This window comes from Sinohyriopsis cumingii, unplaced genomic scaffold (assembly GCF_028554795.1).
Source record: "Sinohyriopsis cumingii isolate HCF-2022 unplaced genomic scaffold, ASM2855479v2 utg000229l, whole genome shotgun sequence".
In the NCBI taxonomy this organism is placed as follows: Eukaryota; Metazoa; Mollusca; class Bivalvia; order Unionida; family Unionidae; genus Sinohyriopsis; species Sinohyriopsis cumingii.
The window spans coordinates 297,368-313,539 of NW_028315879.1; the positions used below are offsets into that span (position 1 = coordinate 297,368).

The following is a 16,172-nucleotide window of genomic DNA, read 5'->3' on the forward strand; positions in this document are numbered from 1 at the left end:
AATGTATAAACACAAAGAAATCTCAATTCAAAATTCTTCTTTCAAAATTATTTGTGCCTTTAGGGAACATACCTAAACACTAATAAAGGGTGGAACAGAAAAAATAAACAAACAAGCTTTGATATTTCTAAATAAATGAAGGGATATTCCTAAAGTTTATAATCAGCTCTATTTGATGGGATGGGTCTGTATGATATCCAAAAGTAAAGAAGTACAGATTCTGGTCACGTTGCAGGTGTGTCCGTGTTTTGGAAAATGGCTAAAATTAGATAGATATTTTTCTCGTGACACTTGTAAAGTGGGGAGTCTGTGCAAGAGTCAAAAACTAAAATCACATAAATTTTGAAAGGTTTGTAAACATTTCCGGTTTATATAATGTGAAGTATCACAAGTCATTGTCAAAAGAGGTAGAACATAGGGGGTTTGACAGTTCTTGTATCGATACATCCAGTCAACTTCACAACTTACGTGCTCTATCTTGTAATTTGGTCTTAGGAAAGATCACCTTTGTAGGTGCAACAACAGTGATATGAGCAGTAGGAGACGTCGTCACTGCTGTCTAAGATAGCCCATTTCATACCGAATTTAACCGAGTTGCTCCGTAACTATCCGAATAACCTCCCGAGCTACTTTATCTTCTAGCCGATCAAACGCTGGAAGGCACATGTACATAACAAAATGGCCTCCATTGTTGTTTAGAAATTTTTCAGAAATAAAATTAATTAAATGATTGAAATTTATATGTAAATGATCCGCAGACTCTCAAAAACAAATCTGATAAACTCATATGAAACGCATTTTATTATAGTGATTTCGGATGCACAGAAATAGTTTGAACAACTTGCTCTTTCCCTGTCAGGATTAAATTTGTTTACTTCGACGCCGTTTCCTTACTTACATGTACATGTCCAGATGTAAACAGCTCAAAGCTACTCTCTCGTATGGGTTTGAACTCCGCCCTGGTTTCCAGAAAATAAGACAGGATGGTTCCAATATTAAATTTCGTCAATATCTGCTGCAACATCGCTGTTGAATTTGCATTTTTCAACTCGATAAACGTTGTTGAAGTAGTTACAGAAGTTGATGATGCTGAAGCGTCCGCCATATTTTGCCCACCACCTATCGAGTGCCTATTATGGTCAGCTGACCACCGCCACGTGATCAAAATTCCGAGCTAATTACGAAGTTCACCGAAGTCTGCATGAAATGGGCTATGGGTGGTTCTGTTAAAAATGGATTTAGTATTTTTTTATAAATATATCAAATGAGGAAACACGAGTGTTAAATCAGGGTTGGTAGACATCGTAGTCAAAGTAATAGTAGAAGTGACTGAGAGAAGCAGACATCGTTGCCAACCAGCGTGGTTTTCTGGAGTACGTACCTGTCTGAACGGCACAGTTCCGTCTTTAGTTCTCTTGATGACACGAACTGTCGGTGGGTTTTTTCTTGCAACTTTTTTCTTTCGTGGTAGGGTTTGCATTGAACGGTCGTCAAGATGTATGAGGTGTTTAAGACGTACCATTGTCGTTCGCATATGGCAGCCAGGAGTTCCTATCTGTTTGGCTTTCATTTGCCCTTGTGAAATATATCAAGTCATTGTCACAACAAGAGGTAGAGAGGGCTATATATACAGAGAGAACAAACTTGGTTAAATCATTTCTGAATCAGCAATCGAGATGAAACGATCGCACAGTTTCAGTGAGAGAGAAGAAAAAGGTAAGAGGCAGCGACGTGACGTATCGCCTTACACACAAAAAAAGGTGTTCGCGTTCGCTCAAATCGAAAAAATGAGCGAACCTAAACCAGTACCTTCCACGTCTGCATATTAAGCGGGCGCGATCAGGGCAAAGTCGATCGGTAGTGTGGGAAAATGATTTGACATGCCTTAAAGGATTGATATTAAGTCAAACTTTTGATGGGGATACACAGTCGAATGCCTGAGCTAAATATCGGTACCAATTTTTTTAAGCGTAGCTTGCAATATTAGCGTTTATTCCTAAATAGGTCGCGCGAGCAAGGAGGCAAGTGTCCTCCCTTGTAGTTATTATATAATACATGTATGACAGGTCAATTGTAAGCAACGATACGAGTCCCTGTGCTTTTAGTGGGGAAAATGTATTTAATCACAGGAGTCTGACGTTTTATCAATAAAGTACTACGAAATCTATGACAACATGAAATCACCTTATCGGTAATATAAATGAACACAAGGAGTGCAACGGTGACCACTAACCTCCGCTCGATTCGACTTTTCTCACGCGTCTTTAATCCCTTCAGAATCGCCAGAAGATTGTCAAAACTACATATTTACATTCAAAAGACAGTGAAGTACCAACGCATAACTCTCAGACGACCATGTCATGAATCCAATCCGGCGAATTAACCTTTATTTTCAAGATTAGGGTCATAAACCCTTTCTATTAGAATCCACCAGACTGAAGTAGTCCATTCTACCATGGGCTGAATAATATGATGAAAGTAATTTCACAGGATCAAATGTTTAGCTTTCTCTTTATTTCAGATTGTATCATTTTACAATTTTATATAAATTTCCAGAATAGAAATATGTAGTTCAAGTTCGGATAGTATAAACAACGGGCGATGACGTCATCACACTTCAAATATTAAAGACGGATGCTGGAAGCGGTATATGAAAAAAAAATGTGTTTGATCTATTTTCTAGAGGTTGCCACCTGGTAAGATCATCTGTTGTTTGTACTGATATTTTTTCATAACAGAAAATAATAGTGGAGAAGAAAATATGATATTTGTATGAGAGATGTACTATTTATTATGATGGTGATGATAATGATTGAAAGAAAAAGAAACAGTAGGAAAGGAGAATAACTGATACTTTCTACCACTGATTTAACCATTGATGATGATGGTGTGTGTGTGTGTGTGTGTGTGTGTGTGTGAGAGAGAGAGAGACAGAGAGAGAGAAATAGTTGTGACGGATAAAATCAATACGTAATACATTACATTATAATTAATGACGATGCGAGAGAGAACAAAATGATTATTGCATGATTCACAGATGATGATAGAGAGAGAGCAAAGGCAGATGACGAATGAAAAAATTACTTATATTTAGCATTTATGGTAATAATGACGTTAGAGGTACAAATGGTACTTTACCTGATATTTATACCATTGATGATGATGAGGTGAAAAACGTGGTGGTGAAGGATAAAAAAGGACTATGAGTAATAAATTTATCACGTATGACGATGAGAAAGAAGCAACACTTGTGAATGCAATATTGTTTACTAGAGACTTACCATCGTTAATAATGACGACGACAGTGAAGAAGGCGAGAAAAGAGAAAAACGTTTCACTGTTTAATACATTACTCGTGCCAACGATATAAAGATTTGTACCGAAATTGTAATAGTTCATCTAATACCTGAATAATTTCTTTCAAAGGTCCGGAAAGGTTACAATATTCAATCTTGAAAACTACCCCTTCATCTCTCTCTCTCTCTCTCTCTCTCTCTCTCTCTGTGTGCGAGATTATATATTATGTGCATTATATTTAGGAGGATTACAAAAAAAAACAAAAAAACAACAGATTATTCCAAACAAATTTTAACTTGCTATGAAAAAATATTAATATTTATACTCAGTTGAAAACAGAGAGAATTTCAGTTATGCCTAACTTGTTAGTTTCTTGTGACTGGTGAAAGTGTCCAAAACTTTGCACAAGGTCAAAATTTAACACTACACCGGCAGTGTACCTAAAATCGGCTTGGTGGTCCGTATAGTGTAGCATCTTCAACACCTTTAAAATCACGCGATCAAAATTGCAATTAACACCAGTATTGAACCATGGAGAAGAGGAACTTAAGCAACACTGTTTTATCTGCATTCAGCTCCGTTTAAAAAAGATCGCAGAATTTCTAGTTGTTTTGATAGGAGAAACATTTGCACCGATGTGTGCAGCCAAAATTTTCTGCAGATTTTTGCATTCTTTAAGAAAAAAGGATGGACTTATTACGTTAATTAAACATGGGCAACATTTTCTTTTCCTTTATAATGTCAATGTGAATTTCTTTTATCACATATATACTTTTATACAGCGAATACAATACAATTACTGTAATTATTTGTGTTTGGTTAATTTTTTGCCCGGATATGCTTTGCTGATGCAATTTTTAAGGTATGATACAGATTTTAGGCCTAGAGAGGGAGCGGTAAATATGACAGTACTGTATATTTGACCTTGTAAATTAATGGGTACGAAACTACCGCCATCTTGGGTACGAAACGACCAGCACCTCGGGTACAAAACGACTAGCACCTTGGGTACGAAACGACCGATTTCCACTGGGTATGAAACGATTTGGGGTACGGAATGACCATGAGCCGGCGATTGGTTCCCAGCACACATGTTAAGTGGTTCTGAGCAGAGATATTTTGGTTCCTATCACGGATGTTCATTTATATTACCGATAAGGTGATTTCATGTCATAGATTTCGCCGTACTTTATTGATAAAACGTCACACTCCTGTGATTTAATCTACTTGGAAGTGTACAGAGCGACATAATGCAGCATACTGGAGAGAAACCATTTAAGTGTGGAATGTGTGATAAAATGTTTAGACGGAGTGGACACTTAAAAGTGCACATGAGGATGCATACTGGAGAAAAGCCATATAAGTGTGAAGTATGTGATAAAATGTTTAGTCAGAGCGGAAGTTTAAAACAGCACATGAGGATACATGCTGGTGAGAAACCATATAAGTGTGAAGTATGTGGTAAAATGTTTAGTATACCTGAACGTCTAGAGAGGCACATGAGGAAACACGCTGGAGAAAAGCCAATTAAGTGTGAAGTATGTGATAAAATGATCAGACGCAGTCGAAATTTAAAACTGCACATGATGATGCATACTGGAGAAAAACCATATAAGTGTGAAGTATGTGGTAAAATGTTTAGTGTATCAGCATGTCTACAGAAGCACACATTGATACATACAGGAGAGAAACCATATAAGTGTGGAGTATGTGATAAAATGTTTAGTCACAGTGATAATTTAAAACGGCACTTGAGGATACATACTGGAGAAAAACCATATAAGTGTGAAGTATGTGGTAAAATGTTTAGTGTACCAGCAAGTCTACAGAAGCACAAAATGATACATACTGGAGAAAAACCATATAAGTGTGAAGTGTGTGGTAAAATGTACAGTGTACCTATATGTCTAGAGAGTCACATGAGAACACATACTGGAGAAAAACCATTTAAGTGTGAAGTGTGCAATGCTATGTTTAGTCTCAATGGAATTTTAAAACTTCACATGAGGATGCACACTGGAGAAAAGCCATATAAGTGTGAAGTATGTTATAAACTGTTTAGTCGGAGTGGAAATTTAAAACAGCACATGAGGATGCATACTGGAGAGAAACCATATAAGTGTGAAGTATGTGGTAAAATGTTCAGTATGCCTGGTGGTCTAGAGAGGCACATTAGGACACATACTGGAGAAAAACCATTTAAGTGTGAAGTATGTGATAAAATGTTTGCTCAGAGTGGAGGTTTGAAAGTGCACATGATGATGCATACTGGAGATAAACCATATAAGTGTGAACTATGTGGTAAAAAATTTAGTGTACCAGCACATCTACATACGCACACACTGATACATACTGGAGAGAAACCATGTAAGTGTGAAGTATGTGGTAAAATGTTTAGTATACCTGGAAGTCTAGAGAGGCACATGAGGACACATACTGGAGAAAAACCAATTAAGTGCGAAGTATGTGACAAAATGTTTAGTCAGAGTGGATATTTAAAACTGCACATGAGGATGCATACTGGAGAAAAACCATTTAAGTGTGAACTGTGTGGTAAAATGTTTAGTCAGAGTGGAAGTTTAAAATTCCACATGAGGATGCATACTGGAGAAAAACCATTTAAGTGTGAAATATGTGGTAAAATGTTTAGTCAGAGTGGAAATTTAAAACTGCACATGAGGATGCATACTGGAGAAAAACCATTTAAGTGTGAACTCTGTGGTAAAATGTTTAGTCAGAGTGGCAGTTTGAAACTGCACATGAGGATCCATACTGGAGAAAAACCATCGTAGTGTCAAGTGTGTGGTAAAATGTTTACTGTACGAGGAAGTTTACAGACGCACATGATGATACATACTGGAGAGAAACCATTTAAGTGTCAGGTGTGTGGTAAAAATTTTAAGATATCTGCAAATCTAAAGAGCCACATGAGGACACATAATGGAGATAAGCCATCTAAGTGTGAAGTGTGTGATAACATTTTTAGTATACATCGAAGATTAATGAGACACATGAGGACACATACTGGGGAGAAACCATTTTAGTTTGAAGTCTGTAATCAAATGTTAGTGTACGTGGAAGTATAAAACATTACATGAGGATACATACTGGAGAAAAACCATTTAAGTGTAAAGTTTGTAATGAAATGTTTAGTGTATGTGGAAGTTAAAAGAGGACATGAGAATGCATGCTGGGAAGAAACCATTTAACTGTGAAGAATGCAATAAAATGTTTAGTGTATGTGGAAGTCTAAAACAGCACATATGGATACATATGGGAAGAAACCATCTAACTCTTTGCCTCATAGAGTATATGGCTTCTGAGGCCTTCAATACTCTGTAGCAAAGTTACCCAGTGCAGTGTGATATAAATAAAAGACCTTTTACCTATTCAACTCCATACGCATAGGCCTGCCTGTTAAATGTTAAGCAATGTAATGTATATTATGTTTAACAGCAATTTTAACCATTTTACATTTTTGGTACACATCTATTATGTATGGAAAATTTTAAGAGTAAAGTCCGATCATTATAGCTGTGTAATTATCTTTCACGGAAGAATTTTTTTATGTGCTTTAAAATTTTGAGAGAACTCGTTCACTGTCAAGTCATTGAAGCCACGTGAACAACCGTAGCTGCCATTTCGTCTACATCATTAAGTCATCTGAATTTTATAATTTTTTAAAACTAATTGCTGCCTACATCAATATCAGAGCCTTTACCTAAGTTATTGAAGCTTTCATAGTTATGTTTCTAATTGTGAAAATTTCGTAACCACTGAACAAAATCTGCAATTTCCATTTTGGAGAGTGGAGAATATGACCCAGTTACTTTAAATAGCAGATTTCGACTAGAGCATAAACAATGATCTGATGTAATGGTCATTCTCAGAAATGAATGTAGTATATAACGGGGTTTTCCCTGAAGGTGGCACTACGAAAACCCGCTTAAAATGGCAGCAGGCGTCAAAAGGCCCTTCCATGTGGATGGAGTTGAGGCATCCAAAGGCACTTCCATGCGAATGGCATAGAGGCATCCAAAGGTGCTTGCATGAGGTAAAGGGTTATGGATTATGTGATAGAACTTACAGAGTGGATGTCTGGTAAAAAAGTTACATTTTACTCTTAATACTTGTACATATCTGGAACTTGCCGACGTTATTGCCCTATTGACGTTAGCTTCAGGCAGTTTATCAGCTTACCAGTTTGAAACCATCAGCCTTTCAAAGATTGTTTTGATGCACACCATCTGATGCATTATTAATTATTATTAAAACAACTTTTAAGATTTCTTTGCCAGGTGTGTTTGAAATAAAGGCACTGTTCATTAATGACTTTCCAAGGGGATACTTTTGTTCAAAGCATGATTCATATTGAGCAGTGGTTATGATGTGTTGTTCACATGTTAATCACAGGAAACCAATGCCTTCTTACCATCTGATAGATGCTTAAATGGATAAAAATAAGTGTTCTTAAAATAGTTCTTATAAGCTTGTCAAATAATTTGACGTATATTTCCGATTTAAAGATGACTAGATGCCAATTATTATTTGGGAAAGCAGAAGCAAACATGGGGGGACACAACATACCCCAGAGAAACAGCAGAGTGGAATTCATTGATTTTTATGAAATACTCTGGCGATGGACACATTGGTACCTTGTTTTGTTTTCTAGATGGATACTTAACTCTGCATCATTATTTGATATTAAGTGAAAAAGTTGATGAAGAAGAATGTTATCATTTAACGATGATTAAAATTAAATTAACATAGTTCTGTTTTTTGGTTGTTTAATATTTTCATTTCAAAAATTATTTCAGAGAATTCTCTAACTCTCTCTCTCTCTCTCTCCAAACCCTTTTCTACTAACACATTTCTGTACCAATATACAATTTGAATATGTATATCACTGTTTTAGCAATTCAACTGTAACTATATCTGCATTCTTACTCTTTTTCATTCTATACATATATTATTTACGTATATATTTTCATAAAGACATCATTATTGACATATTGTTTTAAGGTAAAAATAAAGATAAACAGAATGGAAAAAAACTAAATAGAACAAGATTTCTTCAAAATATAACATATTTTATTATAAAAAATCATTGGGATATTTTATTTGGGGCAAGCTTATTTTTCCCAAAGACAAATTCAATTTTCCAGTCAGCTTGCGCTGAATAAATTAACTTTCATAAGTGTGTAAGTGCTAGCTGTTATACACGTACATGACAATGAAAATTATACTAAAACCGCTTAAATATAAAGAGTGCAGTCTTGTGTTTAGTAAGAATGAAAATCGGATTGAGCATTTGATGACACTTAAATTAAGTGCAAAGCATGATATGAAATTTTTAGTCTAAGTACTACAAGGCTTGCACATATTCATACATACTTAGGTTGTCAATGGCATCATTTTGAAATTAGCCCTGTAGACTTTCACCAAACCTGTCTTCCATTTCAGCAATAAAAAGATTGATTAGCCTCCAAAACATCAATATTTTAGAAGATGGAAAACAATGGTAACATCTTGAAATGGTATTATTATAAACCAATTAGTGTAGTAGAAAAAAACATTGAACAGAGTTCTCGATAGATGCTTACCCTCAGATCTTGACAAATGGAATTTAAATATGACCGATTTTGACACGCTAAAATTTTTACCTATGTGTTTTTCTGTGCAGTTAGATTTGGGTTGAAACTTAAAATCTTAATTACCCCTGATTCGCCTTCACCTTAGTTTCATGCTGACAGTGTGCTGCCCATAACAGATTTACAAAAGGTGACGGTGATTGACAGTTTACACATTGATGACCAATCATATTATACCAGTGGAAGTGGGCGGGGCTAACAATTCACTGATACCACACTTAGATGCAACTGAATCTGGTTGGATTGTTTTGAGATTATGTTTGAAGTTTATGGTGGAGGAAGAGGAAACAATTGTGACATGAATGGACTGCCATTTGATCAGATATGACTACTGGTATGTTTGGACTTCAAACTACAATCAACTGGTCAGAACTGGAACATATGGCAGCTCGCGATGCTGATATCACAATAAGTTGACCAACTTTAAATGTTTTATTGATGATTAATTAGTTTCATTTGGTGGAACATTTAGAAATTCGGAATGATTTATAATGTCACTGCATTCATTTCTGATCAAATATCGACATTTGATAGAGCTTTAATTATAATCATCTAGAAAAAAGACTGAAAACTATGGCTTCTCTCCAAACCACTTGTCAGTGTGAGATTGTGTTTTATTGGTGATCAATTTCATCAGTTGTCAAAACCTTTAAAACTTCAAGCAGTTTAATTAATGAATCATTCCAAAACAAACTGATATAACACTCAGCACATTCATTTTAAATTTAGTCACAATGCCATATAGAAGTATATTTTTGTTTCTGAATCGGTGTACGAAACAAACAGCCAGTGATGACGTTTCTGACACTCAGACTCCAAAACAACAGAAAGAAAGAGACAAATCTGAGGAGAAGGAGAGCCAATCAACAAAATGAGTTAGAAACTTTAAGGACAAGTGGAAACGTGAATTTCCACGAGTCAGAAATGTTAAAGTTGGAAATGGAGCGATGATACGTGACTGGTATAAGGACACTGGAAAATCAAATCCATTTGCCACTTATGGCAATTCCATTATGCAAAAGAGTGTCCTAAGTTATTATGTCAAAACCCTGACCACCTGATTGTTGTTTAAGCTTGCAGGGCAAAAACATAATACCAGACTGTACATGTAGCTCATGTGATTCTAGAACAGATTCACAGATCTGTTATAGAAGGTAAACAGTCTTACTAGAAGAGACTGAAGACAAAGGCAAGGTGTAGATTTCACAATGTAAAGTTGGCAAAACTCATCAGGAAATGCGAAGTAGGTCCATCAGTGCAAACCTTGGTGCAGAAAGGGTTTTGTTTCCAAGTTTCTAAAGAGTAAAAATAAGAGGAAATAAGTAAAATATAATTCGATGATGTCCGTCCTTTATATTTGATTAAGATATAACCTTCATGACTGTATGGGTATATTTTTGCATTTAAAATGATTTGAGTAGTTGATAATAGAATAGGTTCCAAAGCTGAAAATATAATAAATTATAAAATAATCTTTTGTCTGCTTAATCTACCAAATATACAGACAGTAACACATAGAAAGAGAAACACTTCTGTAAAAATCAGATTTTATGTTTCTTACAAAATACTGTACAAGTTTTTCTCATTATTCAGTACGAGACATAAAAATCTAAAAAAATTGTTTGTTTCCACTGGTAACAAGGTTCACGGCTATGAGTTCATGACTGTCCCAAAGAATTGACGGTTGAGATATGTTTTGACTCGGGAGAATTTTATTTTTATTTTTGAGATTTAGGGGTCAAGCGTAGGCTAACTCTTCAGTTTTCTAATCTATTGAGAACCCCGTTTTCACTGCATGATAAGAAAGGGCATGATATGCAGAGAGGCGTACAAAGCACAAATAAAGGGATATAAATCGAATGAAAGGAAGCTCAAGTAGACTCGGATGACTGGTTCAGATGTTGAGTAGTTATTGTATAATTGTGCCGAAATTAACTGGAACAAAAATATCTGTTTACGACAGTGTAGGTTGTTTATTTGTAGTCTTTATAAATTACCTTTAATTTCAGGTTAAACCTATGCTGAAAAGATGTTTAAAAACTGTTTACATGGTTGGATACGATATAGTCGTTTGTTTAAGTTGAAACAGATTTCTCGTTTTGAAAGAATTGACACTCATTTCAGGAAATTAAAAGTCATAACTTGTGCTGATTTGATTTTTATCCTTCTGTCATAAAATAGATCGTTTCAAAGACAGACTTTGTTGGAAAAGTATGTAAATAAATAAATTATTCACACAGGTTAATCACTATCAAACGTGAATCTGACAACTTTGAAAACAAAATATACAAATGAGAAGAAAATATTTGCATAAAGCAGATAGATTTGCAACGAATATATAGATTAGGAAAACCTCAGAGCTATGGAGCAATTGAAAAGACTCTGATTATATTGGTCGAACATCAATTAACTGTTGCTTTTTCATTTGTCAAATTTAAATCTTGTGTTTACTCCACTTTGTTTTTGCTCAGTCAGTCACATTAAGTGAAGTAGTTCTCTGTTGGCCATTAACTATTGGATTTAAGTCAAAATGCCATCTCCTGAGTTGGATCAGCAACCAGAACGATAATAGAGAAAATATGAAGAGAAATTTCATGACAAGTACACCGAAGACTTTCCTAGCATCACAAAATCTAGACTTGCTGATATGTTTGCATTTTGCATATGGTATAGATCCAATGTTAAGATAGCTTGCAGTGGGCGAAGATATATTGAGAGACACACTAAACACAAAAGCTAAAACCTTTCTCAAGATAATCAGATTTATTCAAAAGCTAAAATGTTGTGAGGGAGGGCTGGAAATGGTATCTCAGATACAAATGCAGAAAAACGTTTCACAAATTTTTTTGTCGAACATAATCTACAGATTACCATTTTTAACAAAGCTGGGCCTATGTTTTGCATGATGTTTCTGGATTAGGCTAGTATCAAGAAATACATTTGTGTCAGAACAAAAGAAAGTGCAGTTTACGAAAGCATTGGCAGAGGAAGAAATGTCTTGTGTGGTTGAGCGTCTTAGTGATGTCTTGTATTGGCAAAGGAAGATGTGTCTTGTGTGACAGGATGTCTTCATGATCTCTTACATGGACAAAGTAACATGTGCCATATTTGGCAGGTCATCTTCTTGATGTCTTGTATTGGCAAAGGAAGATGTGTCTCGTGTGGCCGTGCATCTTAATGATGTCTTTTATTGGCAAAGGAAGAAGGGTCTTTCGTGGCAGGGTGTCTTCGTCATGTATTGTATTGTCAAAGGAAGATGTGTCTTATGTGGCAGGGTTTCTTCATAATGTGCTATATTGGCAAAGGAAGGCGTGTCTTACATGGCAGGGTGTCTTCATGATATATTGTATTGGCAAAGGAAGACGTGTCTTCTGTAGCAGGGCTTCTCTGTGATATCTTGGCAAAAGAAGACGTGTGTTATGTGGCCGGCATCTTCATGATGTTTTGTATTGGCAAAGGAAGAGTTGCCATATCTGGCAGGTCATCTTCATGATGTCTTATATTGGCAAAGGAAGGAGCGTTCTTGTGTGGCTGGCGTCTTCATGGTGTCTTGTATTGGTAAAGGCAGATGAGTTTTGTGTGGCAGGGCGTCTTCGTGATGTCTTGTATTGGCCAAGCAAGACGTTCTTGTGTGGCAGGACGTCTTCGTGATGTCTTGCACTGACAAAGGCGATTTGTCTTATATGGCCATTTTCGTGGTGTATTGTACTGACAAAAGAAGACGTGAGTTATGTGGCCAGCATCTACATGATGTTTTGTATTGGCAAATGGAGATGTGCCATATCGGGCGGGTTATCTTCATGATGTCTTGTATTGGCAAAGGAAGATGCGTCTTGTGTGGCAGGGCGTCTTCGTATGTCTTGTATTGGCCAAGGAAGACGTTCTTGTATGATAGGGCGTCTTCGTGATGTCTTGCACTGACAAAGGGCGATTTGTCTTATGTGGCCATTTTCGTGGTGTCTTGTATTGACAAAGGAACACGTCTGTTATATATCTTGCGTCATCGTTGTGTCTTGCATTGACAAAGCAAGACGTGTCTTGTTCGGCAGGTCATCTTCCTGATGTCTTGCATTCGCAAAGGAAGAAGTTATTTTAAGTGATGTCTTCTATTGACATATTAAGATGCGTCTTGTGTGAAAGGACGTTTTCGTGATGTCATGCATTGGCAAAGGACGGTGTGTTTTATGTTGGGCATCCTTTTAGTCTCTTGTATCGGCAAAGGAAGACGTGTGTTATGCGGCCAACGTCGTCATGATGTATTGGCAAAGGATGATGTATCTTGTTTTGCAGGATTTTCTCGTGATGTCTTGCACTGACGCAGGATGACGTGTCTTGTCTGGCAGGTCGTCTTCCTCATGTCTTGCATTCGGGAAAGAATACGTTCTCGTGTATCCATTGTCGTCATGATGTCTTGTATTGGCAAAAGAAGATGCGTTTTGTGTGGCAGGACGCCTTCGTGATGTCTTGTATTTGCAAAGGAATACGTTCTTATGTAGCATGGCGTCTTCATGGTGTCTTGCATTGGCAAAGAACAATGTGTTTTATGTGGTATGGCGTCCTCGTGGTCTCAATTATTGACAAATGAAGACGTTTTCTTCGTGGCAGGACAACTTCGTGATGTCTTCTATTGGCAAAGGAAGACCTGTCTTGTCACCCAGTTCTCTTCTTTATGTCTTATACTGGCAAAGGAAGATGTGTCTTGTGTGGCCGGACGTCTTCGTCATGTCTTGTATTGGCAAAGGAATACGTGCGTTGTATGGCAGGGAAACTTCGTGATGCTCGTTTTAGCATTCCAACAGACGGTTGTAGATATTTAAGTGCTACAAAGATGTACCTATTGTGGTTTGTCTTTTTACAGCCATTGTTTGTACCTGTGATCAGATTTCTTCTATTTCATTGCCAGAATTGAGAGTGGATATTACTGTTCAAAACAACTTCAGGGAAGCTTAACAAAATGTTTTCCTAATATAATATCTTCCTTTGTTTAACATCTGTAATTCACTTAGTAAGTAAAGGTTTCTTATTATCCACCCACCCCTCTCACGTGTGCATGGCGGATGAATGCACGCGTTCTTCTTGTCTCTAGATAAACGTGTTCGAAGACTCCAAGAGCAGTGGTAGCCATTTATACAAATTCTTGAATGATGCAAGAAAATTATGCCTTGTATTGGCAAATGAAGATAATTGTAGGTGTGAAGAAATGGAGACAACGTGCAGTGCTCAGGAGTACTCTGTCAACAGGCTGCCAGTCCTCAAACAACTGAAGGTTCCAGAGAAAACAAACAAGTTAGAGATGGCATTTTATTTGTTTTAAACAGATGAATTTTCTGCAAAAATACTTTCTTTAGAAAGAACAGATGTAGCTTGGAATTTGATAGAACAACTGGCTAATTGGCTAATCCTCTGACTAGTTGTCTAGTGAGATATCAGAGACATGCGTGACGAAATATGTTCCAGTCACTTTTTACAGCAATGCAGACTGTGAATGATGTTCCAGTTTTGCCTCGAAGACAAATAGAAAATGCACGCCACATTTGCTAGGATAAACGCTAAGCAGCAGTTTGATCTGTAAAATATACATGGATAATATGTGATCTGGCTGCATCAAATCCCTGTCTGATGCGATGCTAATGAAAGCCCACTTATCACGACTAAATGCATACTATAAAGCATAATGTATGACAGAATAAAGGAGTTGATTGGATTTCGATGACTGTGCGTTTTATTGACATTCAACTGGACAATATTTTTATTTTCTTCAAAGGTGTGTTTTAATTTTATAATAACAGTCCATATTTCCTTGCATTTTGAGAGAAGATTTTGAGGGATATTTTTTAAAAGTTCAGATGCTATACAAAGGTTTAGTGTAAATAAAAATAAAATGTCTCAAACATATATTTGCACGAAGAACATCTATATCACCAAATATAAGAAAATACGACAAACCGTACAATATTCTGACACAACCACCCTCAGCTTGATGTGTCGTTGCATCTCTACCACTCAGCAATGCTTAGATTGTATTTCCTCAAATACTGGTATTTCTGCTAAAAAAAAAATTGTTTGTTTTATTCCATGTTGACGCTGGAATCTCGAAAACCATCCATAGTAATCAGAGCGATTATCGATCTTTTTGGCATTTTCTCTGCCCAAGATCTTCAGAATTGTATCAGAGATTGCAAAACCTTGCTCACATTGCTGTGTGAACCAGGTGTACAAATGTTATGTAACCTTCACTGGCTACCCATCCGATCCAGATTCAAACAAAATATTTTCAATATGCTCCACTTTATTGGCTGGCTTCAGTCAAATGTACATATGAGACCTCACCCATGTGTATATCCCATCTAGAAACTTACGGTACTCTTCCAACACTCCTAATGTCATTATTCCCACCGTTAAAACGAGGTTATACGTCCTACGTCCTTTTGTGTATAAATGCCCAGGATTGTTAAATGAATTCCCCATAGATACGAGACACAAGGACACTGTTTTCTTTCAAGAGTGCTCTTAAAACACACCAATTTCGACCACAAGCAAAAGCTTGGACAGTTAATGTCAGCTTCCTTTTTTATTGTCAGAATGTTGTTTTTATTTTTCTTTAATTGTTTTGTAAACTTGTCGTTTTGTATGTTTCTGTATTATGTAATTTGTAAAGTTGTTGTTGTTACATGGTTTAACTCCATTTTTCAGCACAAGATATACATAGAGGCCAGTATAAATAGTGGAGGAAGAACCCTGGAAAAACCCGGAAAAAACCACCGACCCACGAGAAGCTACTGGAAAGCTTTCCCACATACCCACGTTGACCGAACCCGAGAATCTAACCCACGCAGACAGATGTGAAATGGCAATGATCCATAACGGAGAGCGCTTTAGACCACTTGGCCACACGGGGCTCCTCTGATTTGTAAAGCTCATAGAATTTCTAAAGACTAAGCGCTGTAGTAAGTCCATATTATTATTATTATTATTGTTATTATTATTATACAGCATCATCTGATTCCTTATCGATTACAATCTGTGACCCGTTATCATTTGAACTCATCATTTGAGTCAAAATCATGCAAGGAATCCCGATATTTCTTCTCTTCCTTGAGCTGAGTGTCAGCTTAGCAATTTTGAGTTCACAATACGCTTTCGATTTAATAGATTTTTACAAACCTACACATGCTTACCCAAGTTGTCGATAAAAACACAGTCTTAATTTAATTAGGTTATCAA

At 36.5% G+C, this 16,172-nt stretch overlaps 1 protein-coding gene across 1 annotated transcript; it reads left to right on the forward strand.

Annotated features, from left to right (window-relative positions):
- The first annotated feature begins 3,857 nt into the window (after window positions 1-3,857).
- LOC149774419 (uncharacterized) lies at window positions 3,858-6,231 on the forward strand. Its single transcript, XM_089945179.1, has one exon. The coding sequence runs from the start codon at window positions 4,548-4,550 to the stop codon at window positions 6,087-6,089; it is 1,542 nt and encodes a 513-aa protein (XP_089801305.1). The 5' UTR covers window positions 3,858-4,547; the 3' UTR covers window positions 6,090-6,231.
- Window positions 6,232-16,172: the final 9,941 nt, after the last annotated feature.